This window comes from Anomaloglossus baeobatrachus, chromosome 3, assembly GCF_048569485.1.
Source record: "Anomaloglossus baeobatrachus isolate aAnoBae1 chromosome 3, aAnoBae1.hap1, whole genome shotgun sequence".
Classification (NCBI taxonomy): domain Eukaryota; kingdom Metazoa; phylum Chordata; class Amphibia; order Anura; family Aromobatidae; genus Anomaloglossus; species Anomaloglossus baeobatrachus.
In genome coordinates, this window is record NC_134355.1 from 213833196 (window position 1) to 213847819 (window position 14624).

At 41.3% G+C, this 14624-nt stretch overlaps 1 protein-coding gene across 6 annotated transcripts in view; it reads left to right on the plus strand.

The window, feature by feature from the left end:
• The window catches only part of TBCE (tubulin folding cofactor E), a 271869-nt gene that overhangs the window by 192382 nt on the left and 64863 nt on the right, over positions 1–14624 (plus strand). For all 6 annotated transcript variants that reach the window (XM_075338202.1, XM_075338206.1, XM_075338204.1 and 3 more), the window contains 2 exons: positions 7864–7932; positions 12511–12570. In XM_075338202.1, coding sequence (XP_075194317.1) covers positions 7864–7932; positions 12511–12570 — 129 coding nt within the window. The remainder of the gene's footprint in view (positions 1–7863; positions 7933–12510; positions 12571–14624) is intronic.

Below are 14624 nucleotides of genomic sequence, written 5' to 3' on the forward strand. Positions count from 1 at the left end.
TTTACAACAGTAAATTTGTTGTTATGAATTGGCCATTTATGAAGGAGTCTGAGCCGGAGTCTGAGCCTGATAAAATCCAGGAGTCGGAGTCGCAACTGTGGCTTACCGACTCCACAGCCCTGGACATATAGTAGATTTGGTAAATGTTCCAATATTGCAAATTAAAAAAAAATAATGGTGGCCACACAAAATATTTAGACATTTTCACTTAGCAGTGTACTCACCTTTGTTGCCAGTGGTTTAAACAGTAATGGCTGTTTTTTATTTAAAGGGCAAAACAAATTTAGGGTAAGTTCACACAGTGCGTTTTTCGCGGCGTTTTTGCGCAGTTTTCGGGTGCGTTTTTGCTCAGAAAACTGCATGACTTTGCTTCCCCAGCAAAGTCTGAGTTTTCATTTTTGCTGTCTGCACACAGCGTTTTTTTTCAGCTGTGTTTTTGTGGTGCCACAAAAACGCAGCATATCAATTATTCCCGCGTTTTTCACTGCGCTTTTCATCCATTGAGTGCAATGGGATGTTGAAAGACGCAATGAGAAACGCAAATAGCTGCGTTTTGGTGCGTTTCTAAGACCAAAAACGCAGCTATAAACGCAGGAGGTGGGTGGTAAAGTGACATGTACAGGAAGAGGATTCCTTCTGTCAGTAAACACAGAAGCGTGAATCCTCCCGGTACCGTCACCGCCGCTTCCACCTCCCGTCCTGTGCTTGTCAGCTGCCGTGTGGCGCCATGTACGGGCAGGAGGTGGAAGCGGCAAAAGTGAACAGTAGAAAAAAAAAAGTTTTATACTCACGCACTGTCTGCAGGGTCCCGGTGCCATGCCCGCTCCCAGATCCTGTCACGGTATCGCCGCTCCGGCAGTGTGCAGTCTCCCCAGGTACGTATGCCTGCAGGATCTGGCGATGGATCACCTGATGCAGTCACCTGACGCATCAGCTGATCGTAAGTCTCGGGCTGACGCCAGCGGCCGGCCGGCTTCACCTATCAGCGGATGTGTCAGGAGACTTCATCCCTGATTACCGGCAGTTCCTGCAGCGATCGGACGGGATCAGACTCCGCTGCAGGAGCTGCCGGTAATCGGCACATAAGTGAGGTTTTTTTTTTGCACCGATGCATCTGCTGATTGTATAAACGGCTTTTATACAATCAGCTGATGTGTTATGTGATTCAGGCCTTGATCCTGACACATCATCTGATCGCTTTGCCTTCCAGCAAACCGATCAGATGATATTGGATCCGGATTGGACGGCGCGGGACCCTTGACCCAGGATTACTGCGGAGGGGAGTTTTTTATTTCAATAAAGATGGAGTCACTAATTGTGTTGTGTTTTATTTCTAATAAAAATATTTTTCTGTGTGTTGTGGTTTTTTTTATCTTTACTAGAAATTCATAGTGGCCATGTCTAATATTGGCGTGACACCATGAATTTTGGGCTTAGGGCCAGCTGATAATATAAAGTTAGCCCTAACCCCATTATTACCCAGTGAGCCACTCGACAGCAGGGCAGCTGGAAGAGTTGGATACAGCGCCAGAAGATGGCGCTTCTATGAAAGCGTCATTTTCTGGGGTGGCTGCGGACTGCAATTCGCAGTGGGGGTGCCCAGAAAGCATGGGCACCCTGCACTGTGGATTCCAATCCCCAGCTGCCTAGTTGTACCCGGCTGGACACAAAAATGAGGCGAAGCTCAAGTCATTTTTTTTTTTTTTAATTATTTCATGAAATTCATGAAATAAAAAAAAAGGGCTTCTCTATATTTTTGGTTCCCAGCCGGGTACAAATAGGCAGCTGGGGGTTGGGGGCAGCCCGTACCTGCCTGCTGTACCCGGCTAGCATACAAAAATATGGCGAAGCCCACGTCATTTTTTTTTTTTTGGGGTGCAAAGAAATCCTGCATACAGTTCTGGAAGGAGGATGCTGAGCCTTGTAGTTCGACAGCTGCTGTCTGCTCTCCTGCATACACTATTGGATGGAGGATGCTAAGCCTTGTAGGTCTGCTCCCCCTGACTCTCCCTCCAGCATACAGTCCTGGATGGAGCATGCTGAGCCTTGTAGTTCTGCAGCTGCTGTCTGCTCTCCTGCATGCACTATTGGATGGAGTATGCTGAGCCTTGTAGTTCTGCAGCTGTCTGCTCTCCTGCATACACTAGTGGAGAATGAAGAACATATTGAAGAAGGAAATGACATCAGACCTTTTTTTTTTTTTTTTGTTCACTGTTAAAAAACGCATAAAGACGCAGTGAGCAAAACGCAGCAAAACGCACCAAATCGCAGCAAAACTCGCGCGTTTTTTGCCGCATTTTTTTGACGCGGGTGCGTTTTTGTGCGTTTTTTGCCGCAACAAACGCACAAAAACGCAGCGTCAAAAAAACGCAGTGTGTGAACCTAGCCTTACACTGTTATACAAGATATACACTGACTACTTTACATTTTATCAAAGTATAATCTCCAGTGTTGTCCTATGAAAATATAAAATAAAATATTTACACAAATGTGAACTTTTGTGATATACTGTACATCATCTGACAAGTCAGATTTGAGAAATTTGTCCTGGACTGGAAAGTGAAATTTGGATTTGTCAGGAAAGGGTTTAATATATACAGTGCCTACAAGTAGTATTCAACCCCCTGCAGATTTAGCAGGTTTACACATTCGGAATTAACTTGGCATTGTGACATTTGGACTGTAGATCAGCCTGGAAGTGTGAAATGCACTGCAGCAAAAAAGAATGTTATTTCTTTTTTTTTTTTTTTTTAAATTGTGAAAAGTTTGAGAGGGTCATTTATTATTCAACCCCTCAAACCACAAGAATTCTGTTTGGTTCCCCTAAAGTATTAAGAAGTATTTCAGGCACAAAGAACAAGGAGCTTCACATGTTTGAATTAATTATCTCTTTTTCCAGCCTTTTCTGACTAATTAAGACCCTCCCCAAACTTGTGAACAGCACTCATACTTGGTCAACATGGGAAAGACAAAGGAGCATTCCAAGGCCATCTGAGACAAGATCGTGGAGGGTCACAAGGCTGGCAAGGGGTACAAAACCCTTTCCAAGGAGTTGGGCCTACCTGTCTCCACTGTTGGGAGCATCATCCGGAAGTGGAAGGCTTATGGAACTACTGTTAGCCTTCCACGGCCTGGACAGCCTTTGAAAGTTTCCACCCGTGCCGAGGCCAGGCTTGTCCGAAGAGTCAAGGCTAACCCAAGGACAACAAGGAAGGAGCTCCGGGAAGATCTCATGGCAGTGGGGACATTGGTTTCAGTCAATACCATAAGTAACGTACTCCACCGCAATGGTCTCCGTTCCAGACGAGCCCGTAAGGTACCTTTACTTTCAAAGCGTCATGTCAGGGCTCGTCTACAGTTTGCTCATGATCACTTGGAGGACTCGGAGACAGACTGGTTCAAGGTTCTCTGGTCTGATGAGACCAAGATCGAGATCTTTGGTGCCAACCACACACGTGACGTTTGGAGACTGGATGGCACTGCATACGACCCCAAGAATACCAACCCTACAGTCAAGCATGGTGGTGGCAGCATCATGCTGTGGTGCTGTTTCTCAGCCAAGGGGCCTGGCCATCTGCTCCGCATCCATGGGAAGATGGATAGCACGGCCTACCTGGAGATTTTAGCCAAGATCCTCCGCTCCTCCATCAAGGATCTTAAGATGGGTCGTCATTTCATCTTCCAACAAGACAACGACCCAAAGCACACAGCCAAGAAAACCAAGGCCTGGTTCAAGAGGGAAAAAATCAAGGTGTTGCAGTGGCCTAGTCAGTCTCCTGACCTTAACCCAATTGAAAACTTGTGGAAGGAGCTCAAGATTAAAGTCCACATGAGACACCCAAAGAACCTAGATAATTTGGAGAAGATCTGCATGGAAGAGTGGGCCAAGAGAACTCCAGAGACCTGTGCCGGCCTGATCAGGTCTTATAAAAGACGATTATTAGCTGTAATTGCAAGCAAGGGTTATTCCACAAAATATTAAACCTAGGGGTTGAATAATAATTGACCCACACTTTTATGTTGAAAATTTATTAAAATTTAACTGAGCAACATAACTTGTTGGTTTGTAAGATTTATGCATCTGTTAATAAATCCTGCTCTTGTTTGAAGTTTGCAGGCTCTAACTTATTTGCATCTTATCAAACCTGCTAAATCTGCAGGGGGTTGAATACTACTTGTAGGCACTTTGTATGTATGTATGTATGTATGTATGTATGTATATATGTATATATATATATATATATATATAATATGTATGTGTGTGTGTGTGTATATGTATATATATATAATTAATAATAAATAATTATTAATAATAAAAAAAATGGGTATAGCCATTTTTCCATATTATTCATTGATTTCTTTTTATTTTTAATAATATGGAGCACAATGCAGAGAATAAGAAAAGGTTGACCGAATATAACTTAGGAAATCATCATTACATTGCCTATCTCGGTGCCTGAGCAAACAGTCAAAATCAAAAAGGGCTACCTACCTAGAATTCTAACCTTATCTGGCAATATGAGGAATTTGAGTAATACAGCTGTGGCAGTGCCCCGGTCAACTATTGTAAAGTATTAAAGCAATATCTTTATATCCAAAAAAATAACTTGGGGAATTATTGGTGAAATTAAACAGATTGTGAATACTAAAAAAAATGTTTCAGCTGAGAACTACACGGAAATGACATGTATGTAAATAGATGATCGTTTTTGCTGCCAGCACATAAGGATTTGCTAGCTGAAACTCCTGAACGTGTGCACATAAGATATACATTTGTGGCCAAAAGTTTTGACACTGACACAAAGTTTGGTTTTCATAAAGTTAAAGTTTGCTGCTTCATTTTTTTTTTTATCTTTTAGTCAGATGTATCGATGGCTATTGAAGTTCAATTATAAGCATTTCATAAGCTTTTAACCTTTTTATTGACAAATACTTCAAGTTTATGAAAAGACTCAATCTTTACAGTGTTGACTTTTATTTTTCAAGATTTTTGTAATTTTCCTTGGCATGCTGGATATCAGCTCATGGTCCTAATCTAATTAATGCTGACCCATTCTTGCCTAATCAGTGCTTTGAATTTATTACAATTTCTGTATTTTAATTTGTACACCCACTTTTTGAGATTTGACCACAGGTTCTCTGTGAGATTGAGTTCTGGGGCGTTTCCTGGCTATGGACCCTTGTGACATGGTCTCCATTGCTCCTGGATCATTGGCAGAAGTTACTCTTTGAGGTTGTTTTGATCCCATTCTTTATTAATTGCAATGTTCTTAGATAAAATTGGGAGTGAACCCACTCCCTTAAATGAATGGTGTCAAGATTAGTGATGGGTGATCCCCCCCCTGATGGTTGGGATCCGGGAGACTCGCCCGATCATTATGTAAAGATCGGGATCGAGATAACACAATCTTACCTCCGATCATTGATTTTGGACTTTACAGTTATGGGATGGGGCGAGGGGAGGCTGTAAAATGAAGAATATAGTTAATAATAAACATTGTCATTATACTTACAAGTCCCGCGACACGTCCTGCAGACTCTGTCTCCCGCCACTTCTGCTTCCGAGTCCAATCATCGCTGTGCCCTTCCGGTAACCACAACTGACTAAAGGACCTTCCGTGACGTCATAGCCATGTGACCAGTCAGATGTGAATTTTGTATTACCTCGTTGGTTACAGACTGGTCACATGGCTATGACATCATGCAAGGTCCTGTAGTGTCAGTGGATAGGGATGGGCGAGCATGCTCGTCGGTGCTTGCCCGAGCATCTCAGTACTCGAGTACTGGTGAGATGCTTGAACTCATGCTCTGCTCCCCCTCCCTGCATGTTGGCGCTCTTTACAGAGTCAGCCCACATGCAGGGATTAGCTGCCACACACTGTAATACCATAGCCGGAGAATAGCGGCGCCAGGAATCAGGTGATTGAAGATCACCTTTGCTATAATAACCCGCTTGTTAGGTTACAATGGCAACAGTGGCAGCGGTGATGTCACCGCTTACCAACCCGCAGTCTATGCTCACTCATTGAGTGATTAAACAGCATGGGGAGCAGAAGCGTTATTCCTCCCGCCATGCTTTCTCATGTAACAGGGCTAGATCGGTGACAGAAGACCAGGATCATGGAGGAGTGAGAGGGAGTAATAAAGATGGAGTTCCCTAAGTGTGTCTGTATTTTTAATAAAATATTTTTTCTTTGTGTGGTGTCTTTTTTTTTTTTTTTTTTTTTTTTTTTAACCCTTTATTGGGGATTCTTAATGGCTGGGTCAAACTTGGCCTGACATTAAGAATCTCGGGCTTAATACCAGCTAGTAAAGCAAAGCTGGTATTAACACCTTATTACCCAGCATGCCACCCGGCACCAGCGCCGCTGGCAGACTTGGATACAGCGCCAGAAGATGGCGCTTCTATGGAAGTGCCATTCTCTTGGGTGGCTGCGAACTGCAATTCGTAGCGGGGGGGGGGCCAGAAAGCTTGGGCCATGCGCTGCGGATTCCAATCCCCTGCTGCCTAGTTGTACCTGGCTGGACACACAAATTAAGCTAAGCCCATGTCATTTTTTTTTTTTTAATTGTTTCATGAAATTCATGAAATAATTAAAGGCTTCCCCTATATTTTTGGTTCCTAGCCGGATACAAAGAAATGGACTATAACTCCATACTCTATCATTCAAAATATTTATGCAGATTTATTTCTCAAAAAATCAGTTAGAACCATATATAGCTCTAATAAGTAGCACTCTAATAAATAAACTGTTAATAGATGATACCATCACCAGTGGCAAATAAAAAAATATATATACGGTATTCTTTTCTTTCCCCTCTCCCTTAAGAAGTTTTTGGTTATGTTTTCACATTTTTAATTCTATATTTATAGATCTATTATTGACCTAATCATCTCCTAGAAAATCAAACTGCTCCAGCACTGCTTTAATACCTTGGGAAATGAATGTCTCGAATTCATAAATCTGTCTAGATTCTGCTCTAGACTTCTAAGCTATAAAATTGCCCCCCACTCCAACTTTTCTTGACTGAATATAACGCTGGAAAAAACAAAATCCCTTTGGGTTACTGTTTTTATATGCCTTAAAATGATTAGTCAGTGTGTGTTTCTAAAATTAATTTTTAATACTACTGGATTTCCCCAAAAAGAAGACTGTTGCATCGCAGCCCTTAGACTGGTCGGCGGCTCTCCTGACCCAAGTGCGACAGCGTGTATTTCTAGGCAGTTGTCACGCTGAGGTCAAAAGTTCCACCGGTCAGTCTGAACATTGCGATGCGATCGTTAGGCAAGAAATACAGCAGACTGACTGACTGTCACCAGCACAGAGGGGTAGGCAGGAGAAGAGGTGAATATAAATTTTGTATTAACAGCGGGTGTGCGACTTTAAATTTTCCGAGGCTTACAGCAACACAATGGGGTAACATACAGCAATAAAAAATATAAGACATCCCCTGAAAATAAGCCCTCTCATCTTTCAGGGCCAAAAATATGACCTGTCCTCTTTTCAGTGAAACACTATTAATATGTTCAGCTATTCTTTTTTTAAGCAATGAAATGGTTTTACCTATGTACTGTTTAGAACAAGGACATTGAATTGGATAAATAACTCCCTCACTATTGCACACAAGTGTTTACTCAATATTCCACTCAAAAGAATTTACTGTAGATTTAACACTTAGGGGGTTTTTTTTAATCAAATGTCATTTTCTCTAATGGAGCAACAGCAGTTGCACATTCCACACTTAAAAAAAAAAACCTTGACTTTTAATACTGCAGTAAGGAAATTCTGATTTTGCTATATGATAAGTGAACTAACAGTAAAATTACCCAAATATTCCTGAATAATTTATTTTCTATTTAAGAATATGGAGCACCTGATGATGCAGAAATTCAGCAACCTCAGCCTTTTGCCTTGAAGAATCAACTGCTCAGTAAGTTTATGCAGACATTTTGCTAAAAATCTTGCTAAATTACTGTGTTTTAGTCGGTAGTGCCAATTTCTTCTGACTTTCATGATTAGGCATTGGAGAATACACTTTTTGGATCATAACTGGGCAACTTCACAAGCCTCCTTATTCACATTTCTGCTTGACATACTTAAGCCTCCTTTAGCCCCAACTCTCCAGGCTGCAGCTGACAAACGTCAAGCTTTATTTGTTTTTCCCACAAGAAAGTGTCATCATGCCTCAGGCAGCATATTATTTATGACTCTATGTTCCCTTCATCCTCCTGCAGCCTAGAGTGAGAGGCAGGACGCTGAGGCCCCCAAGTGCACTGATGTAAGAACTTAGTGAAATGGTATGGAGAGAAGCTTGATCTCGAAAGAACCACTTATTTGAGTTAACTACTCTATAAACCAATTACTGACCCTTCATCTAACCTTGCAACATGACCATGAATCTAACAAGCATAGCTTAATGACATAAAAGTATTAGTAATGGGAGAATGTACACAGCTCGTTACTCAATTGAGGATTAGCTCGCTCGGGTACTCGTGGAGCTTACCCAAGTATTGCGGGAGCTCGGATATTTCATCTTGAAACAACGACCACAACGCACAGGCTTACTTCACTGCATGATGTGTGCAGTCACCCAGGGAGAGCCATTAGCCGTCTCCGATTAGCTCTCCCGGGGAATAAAACAATGTTCTTGGAAGTAGCTTGACCCACGCCCACCAGAAATGCTATGTTTATGGCTGGCTGTATGTGGTCAGAGACCCGAACAGGCTAATCATAATATACGTTACTTGCATCAAGCTCATCCGAGCATCTGACTAGCTTGAATCCAGTAGCGAGCATTCAAGCATTTTAGTGCTCGCCCATCACTAAAATGTATAAAAATAGGTACTTGTAGGGTAGCTACCACTCCAAGATGGTTCTTTCAAGAGAGTTTCCTTTGCTCTGTAAGAGCTTTTCTTTTTTCTAATGAAGCATTGCCTGTAAGAGGTCATATTCATTATTTTTAAAGAGAAACAGTACTTCCACCACATAATGCCATTTCGACATACCTGACATACTATTGTTTCGTACAAATTCATTGCGTATAGGAGATAAGTTTGCTGATTTCTCTAAAAAAAAGCTTAACCAGAGCAGCTATATTGTGCTTATAAACACTGAATCCTAATTCAGTCTTTGACATTTATATAAAAATAGTAATAAATTTAGAACAGCACGTGTATTAATGTAATTGGAATTGTCAATTCCGTTGTATTTAATGAATTGCTAACTTGCCTTATATTTTATTAGGTAAGATATACAGACATGGATAAAATTGTTGGTATGCTTTTTGAATTGTGGTTAAACAGTGGGTTTTTTTTTAAAAACCTATTTAAAATGGTATAGAAAAAAGATGACATCTTTTAAGTTAATAATATACATGTGCACTCTGAAGTGCTAAGGTATGCAAACACTGAATATAGGAATTTTTGTAACTGCATTATTGCTATTGAAAACAAGTTTGCATACCTTAGCATTTCAGAATGCAGCTATATATTTTTTAACAGTACATTACATTTTCAATTTGCACCTGTTTACATTTGTCTGTTTGGATGTACTAGTAAGTTTTTTTTATTTCAGATTGTAGATCATTCCTTTCTGATGCAGCACTTCTCCCACCAGCTTGTAGTGATTTTCAATTCCAATTTTAGTAAGTTCCTGCCTGTCTATAAAATTGTAGGCTTTTAAGTCCAGCTAGACGCCATATTAGGTTAGCTACTTAAAGACATACGCCTTGTCACTGGCTGTTGGGCTCTTATATACAGGCTGTTTTATGTGTGAAGTAGCTCATTTTTTAAAACTTATTTTCAATAGCAGTAATGCAGTTCCAAAACTCGTATGTTCAGTGTTCGCATACTTTAGCGTTTCAAAAGTATACTTTTAACGGAAAACAGTAGAGAGGGGTTTCACACCGCGCCAATGACCGACAACTCCTGAAATTTCAGATCAATGCTTCTTTATTTCACGCACAGGTCGATTTGATGTTCTTTGCCAGCTTGTCCTGATGAAGAGAGCTAAGACTCTTGAAACGCGTTGACTTGACCTGTGCGTGAAATAAAGAAGCATTGATCTGAAATTTCAGGAGTTGTCGGTCATTGGCGCGGTGTGAAACCCCTCTCTACTGTTTTCCGTTATCTGCCAACCGGGGACTGCTGCCGTGACCTGGAGTTACATGCTTGCATAGGAGTTGTGACTTTCACAACCTGATCTGGTGAGTAGGATTACTTATCTTAAGACCCCTTATATACCGGGGTAAGACCCTATTGCGCTTCTTTTTCCACAGAAATTATTTTAAAAGTATACTTTTAGCATCCTTAACTTAATATTTTGTTGCACAACCTTTTTGAGGCAACAAATGATTTTTCTAACTCTGTGAGACTTCTGCACTTGGCTCACTCCATGTGAGCACACTACGCCAGCTGTCTTCCTGTTTGAAGTGTTATTTCAACGTTCTCAGAATAGTTTAGTGCTTTGCACTTAGTCATTCTTGGATGTTATTAGCAATGTGTTTTGGGTCATTATCATGCAGCTCAGACCAAGCTTTCGGACACTGGGCAGCAAATTATTCTCCAGAATGCCTTGAAAGTCTTGAGATTTCATTGTACCCTGTAAACCTTCAAGACAGCCTGTGCCAGATGCAGCAAAGCAACCCCAAAATATAACCAAGCTTTGTGGCTTGTATGCATTTTGGCAAATTGATCTTGCTATTTTATGATTTGTTTTCCACAGTGGTTTCATCCCTGGATGTGATTCACGAAGTTAACTTTGGCCACACAGCAATGGATGGTACAATCTGACACTAATGTATCTTGACCTTGCAGTTTATCTCTAACCTCTTTGGAAGTTGTTCTGGGATTTGTGGCTACCATTCGTATTATTCGTCTCTTCAATTTCATCAATTAACCTCTATCTGCCACATCCAGAGTGTTTGTTTTGGTTACAGTTCGATAGACCTTAAACTTCTGAATGCAACTGTAGTAACAGGAACATCAAACTGTATTGAAAGTGGTCTTATATCCCTTATATGTTTGTGTATAATTTTCTTTCTAATCTCCTGAGGCAACGGTTTAGCTAAAAAATAAAATCAAGAAAGCCAGCTAAACTCAAAATGGCGTGTAAGATGTGCACTGCACTAAAAATTCCAAATTGTACGATTTTGAAATTGAGAATTTTGGCAAAAATTTGCAATTTCTTGAGCTACCCCGCCACGTCACGGCAAATCTCTTTGGGGCAGTCCTACTCTAAAATATTTTATATTTAAAATGTGCCATACGGCCTCACATATGATAAAGTAGAACTGTTTATAGCAGCACTTACCTGGTGCTTTTCAATCCCGTACCCATGACTGAATCATGTCTGTGGATGGGACAGGCCTCAGCAAATGCTGCATGAAATACATAGCCTGTCGACAGGGCTTGATGGCCAAAATCAAGACAGGTGTAAAAACAAACCAAATTGAGGTGCACAGAAAGATGGGGGTCAGCCACCGACCAATTCAACAAAAAAAACAAAAGTTTAGCTATTTTTGGTCCATGTTCAGTGTGGTATGCACACGATGATGCCAAACATCACAGCGACTAGTTTTCACCCTTTACATAGGCAGGCAGACTGACTGACTACAAGTTTGAGAAACCATACAAAAGATAGGGGTAATTGACAGTGTAAATATAAAGTAATTGATGGGTAAATAAACATGCCATATAGTTTTCTTTTAAGCTGCTTTTTATTGTAGAAAATGTGCATAAATGCAGCCAGAAAATTGGCAGATAGATTAAAAACCCGAATGATTATAACATGTAAAAATACCAGAAAAAAGAGGTTTGGGGGAGGAAAAGAAGTCCCAATTGAAGAATAGCATACCCTTGGATAAAAAAAACATGGGCTCAAATACAAGATAATAAGTATCACAGTTCTAATAGTTAATTTCCTATATAACACGTAGAAGACAGGGTAGGTCACACAAGGTCACTTATTTATTCACCATAAACTCCATAAGCATGTGCTGTCAGATAAATAATATATAGGATTAAAGTGACTTGGTGGTAAAGTGAAACCCGGAGACCTACCTGCTGTCACAGAGCCAAGAGGTATGCCAGACCTGACAATTGGGACAAGTCTGACACGTGTTTCGCTGAGGCTATTTCAAAGGACAAGTTTGTAGACACCTATTATGCTGATTACAAGACACACCTTTGTTTAACATAACCCAAGTTATTTTCAATCTTTTCTAGAGTACCTATTTTTTGTCCAGGCCATTTTCCTTAGTTTGTTTTTGAATTGTGGTTGAACAGTGAAAAAAACAAATACTGAATATCAACTAATGAAAATCATATAGTTTAAATTGAAAATGACTTATGTCAATTTCAAGTTCTTTCAGTGATCAATGTGGGTTTTCGGTACTTATTTCAATAGTAGGGTACCAACAATTTTGTCCATGTCTGTAAGGTATTATACATTTAGCTGTTCTTCAATTTTAGTCCGTTTAACTTTGTTCTTTGTTCTCTTCTCTTTATAGCTCTAACTATTATGTGCCCTGACAAACCAGATCAAAACCCCATAAAAAAGAAATTACCAGGTAAATACTGGATGTATGCGTACTTCAGTAAAGTGTTTTTTGGGTTTTTTTTTTCACTGTTACGTTTTGGCCACACATCGTCCCAATCACTGGAAGCGAGCAGTTGTAGGAAAAATATAATTTCATTCTTTCCCTCTAGTCACTGCTCCAGTAAAAGCAGCCAGACATGATTTAAACAATATAAACTTGCAGAAAACTCGTATATCTGCAGGTTCTAGCATTTCTTAAGGTGATCGTTCCCTTTAAATGGTTACAGTGGTTAGCGCTCTTGACAGCAAGTTTATCCCTCTTTACACATGAATGCTTTATTCAGCGTAAATGTTTTTAATATGAAAAGTAAGGCACTTTTAGACTAGATGATTATCGCTAAAAAGCTTTCTAGGAGCGCTTGTTTTCCAATAATCGACCTGTCTAAACAGGATGCCAATTATCCGATAAACAAGAGAAATGATTTTTAAGCCAGCTTAAAAATCCTCACTCTTAGCAGCAGATAGGCATGAAAATAGGACATTTACTGGCTTGATCAATGGCATTCCAACCGCACCGAACCGAACAATCTTGTTAACGTGTGTACATGAAATGTGGTCGGCCTGTCTATACAGTCCGCTGAATGACCACCAATCAGCTTGCGTGTAGCCAATCAGCTGTTGATTAATGGCTTCCATCAGCAAATGACCCTTAAGCTGGGTTCACACATAGCGACAGCAACAACGACGTCGCTGTTACGTCACCATTTTCTGTGACGCAACAGCAACCTAGTAAGTCGCTGTTATGATCGCTGCTTAGCTGTCAAACACAGCAGACGCAGCAGCGATCATAACGACACGCGTTGCTGTGGAAGCCATGCTGCACTTGGTAACTAAGGTAAATATCGGGTAACCATTACCCGATATTTACCTTGGTTACCAGCGCACATGCTTAGCGCTGGCTCCCTGCTCTCCTAGCCAGGGTACACATCGGTTTAATTACCCGATGTGTACTCCAGCTACGTGAGCAGGGAGCCGGCACTGGCAGCGTGAGAGCACACCGCTTAGTGCTAGCTCCCTGCACACGGAGCCGGAGTACACATCGGGTAATTAACCTGATGTGTACCCTGGCTAGGAGAGCAGGGAGGCAGTGCTAAGCGGTGTGCTCTCACGCTGCCAGTGCCGGCTCCCTGCTCACGTAGTTGGAGTATACATCGGGTAATTAACCCGATGTTTACTCTGGCTAGGAGTGCAGGCAGCAGGGAGCCGGCACTGGCAGCGTGAGAGCGGCGGTGCTAGTAACTAATGTAAATATCGAGTAACCAAGGAAAGGGCTTCTTGGTTATCTGAAGTTTACCTTGGTTACAGCTTACCGCACGCTGCCAGACGCCGGCTCCCTGCTCGCTTCAGTTCGTCGCTCTCTCGCTGTCACACACAGCGATGTGTGCTTCACAGCGGGAGAGCGACGACCTCACAGCATGGGCCAGCTCGTTGCTGGATGTCACACACAGCGACAGCGACGGGACGTCGCTGCCACGTCACAGAAAATGGTGACGTAGCAGCGACGTCATTGTCCCCGTCGCTGTGTGTGACACCACCTTTAGCTTCTAGTAAAAGCTTATCTTTAACAGGAACAAAAGGATTGGATGTTGAAATTGATATGCTGTCCTTCTCACCCCTGACAATCTCCAGATTTAACTTTCTTGAATGCTTATAATGGTTTTAGAGTGTATCATAATATATAATGCTGGCGTAAAACAAATTTATAATTTAAAGGGAACCTGTCATCAGATTTGGCAACTATAAGCTCTGGCTCTCTGCTATTTTGGGAGGGCAGTTCCTTCAGCAAGATAGGGAGTTTCTCCCTGTTCTGATTTGGATTATTTGCACTTTAGAAATTTTATTTGTTCTGTGATTTTGTTTCTTCCCATGATATCTGCAGTTCAAAGTGTCTGGCACAAGAGTACCTGATATAGTGGGGGAAGACCCAGTGGTCTTAGGGCCATTTTTCTATCAGGAGTTTGGTATTTTTTGCAAGGTTTTTTGCTGGCTGCAATCAGTTATCTTTCCTGTCCTGTTGTATCTAGT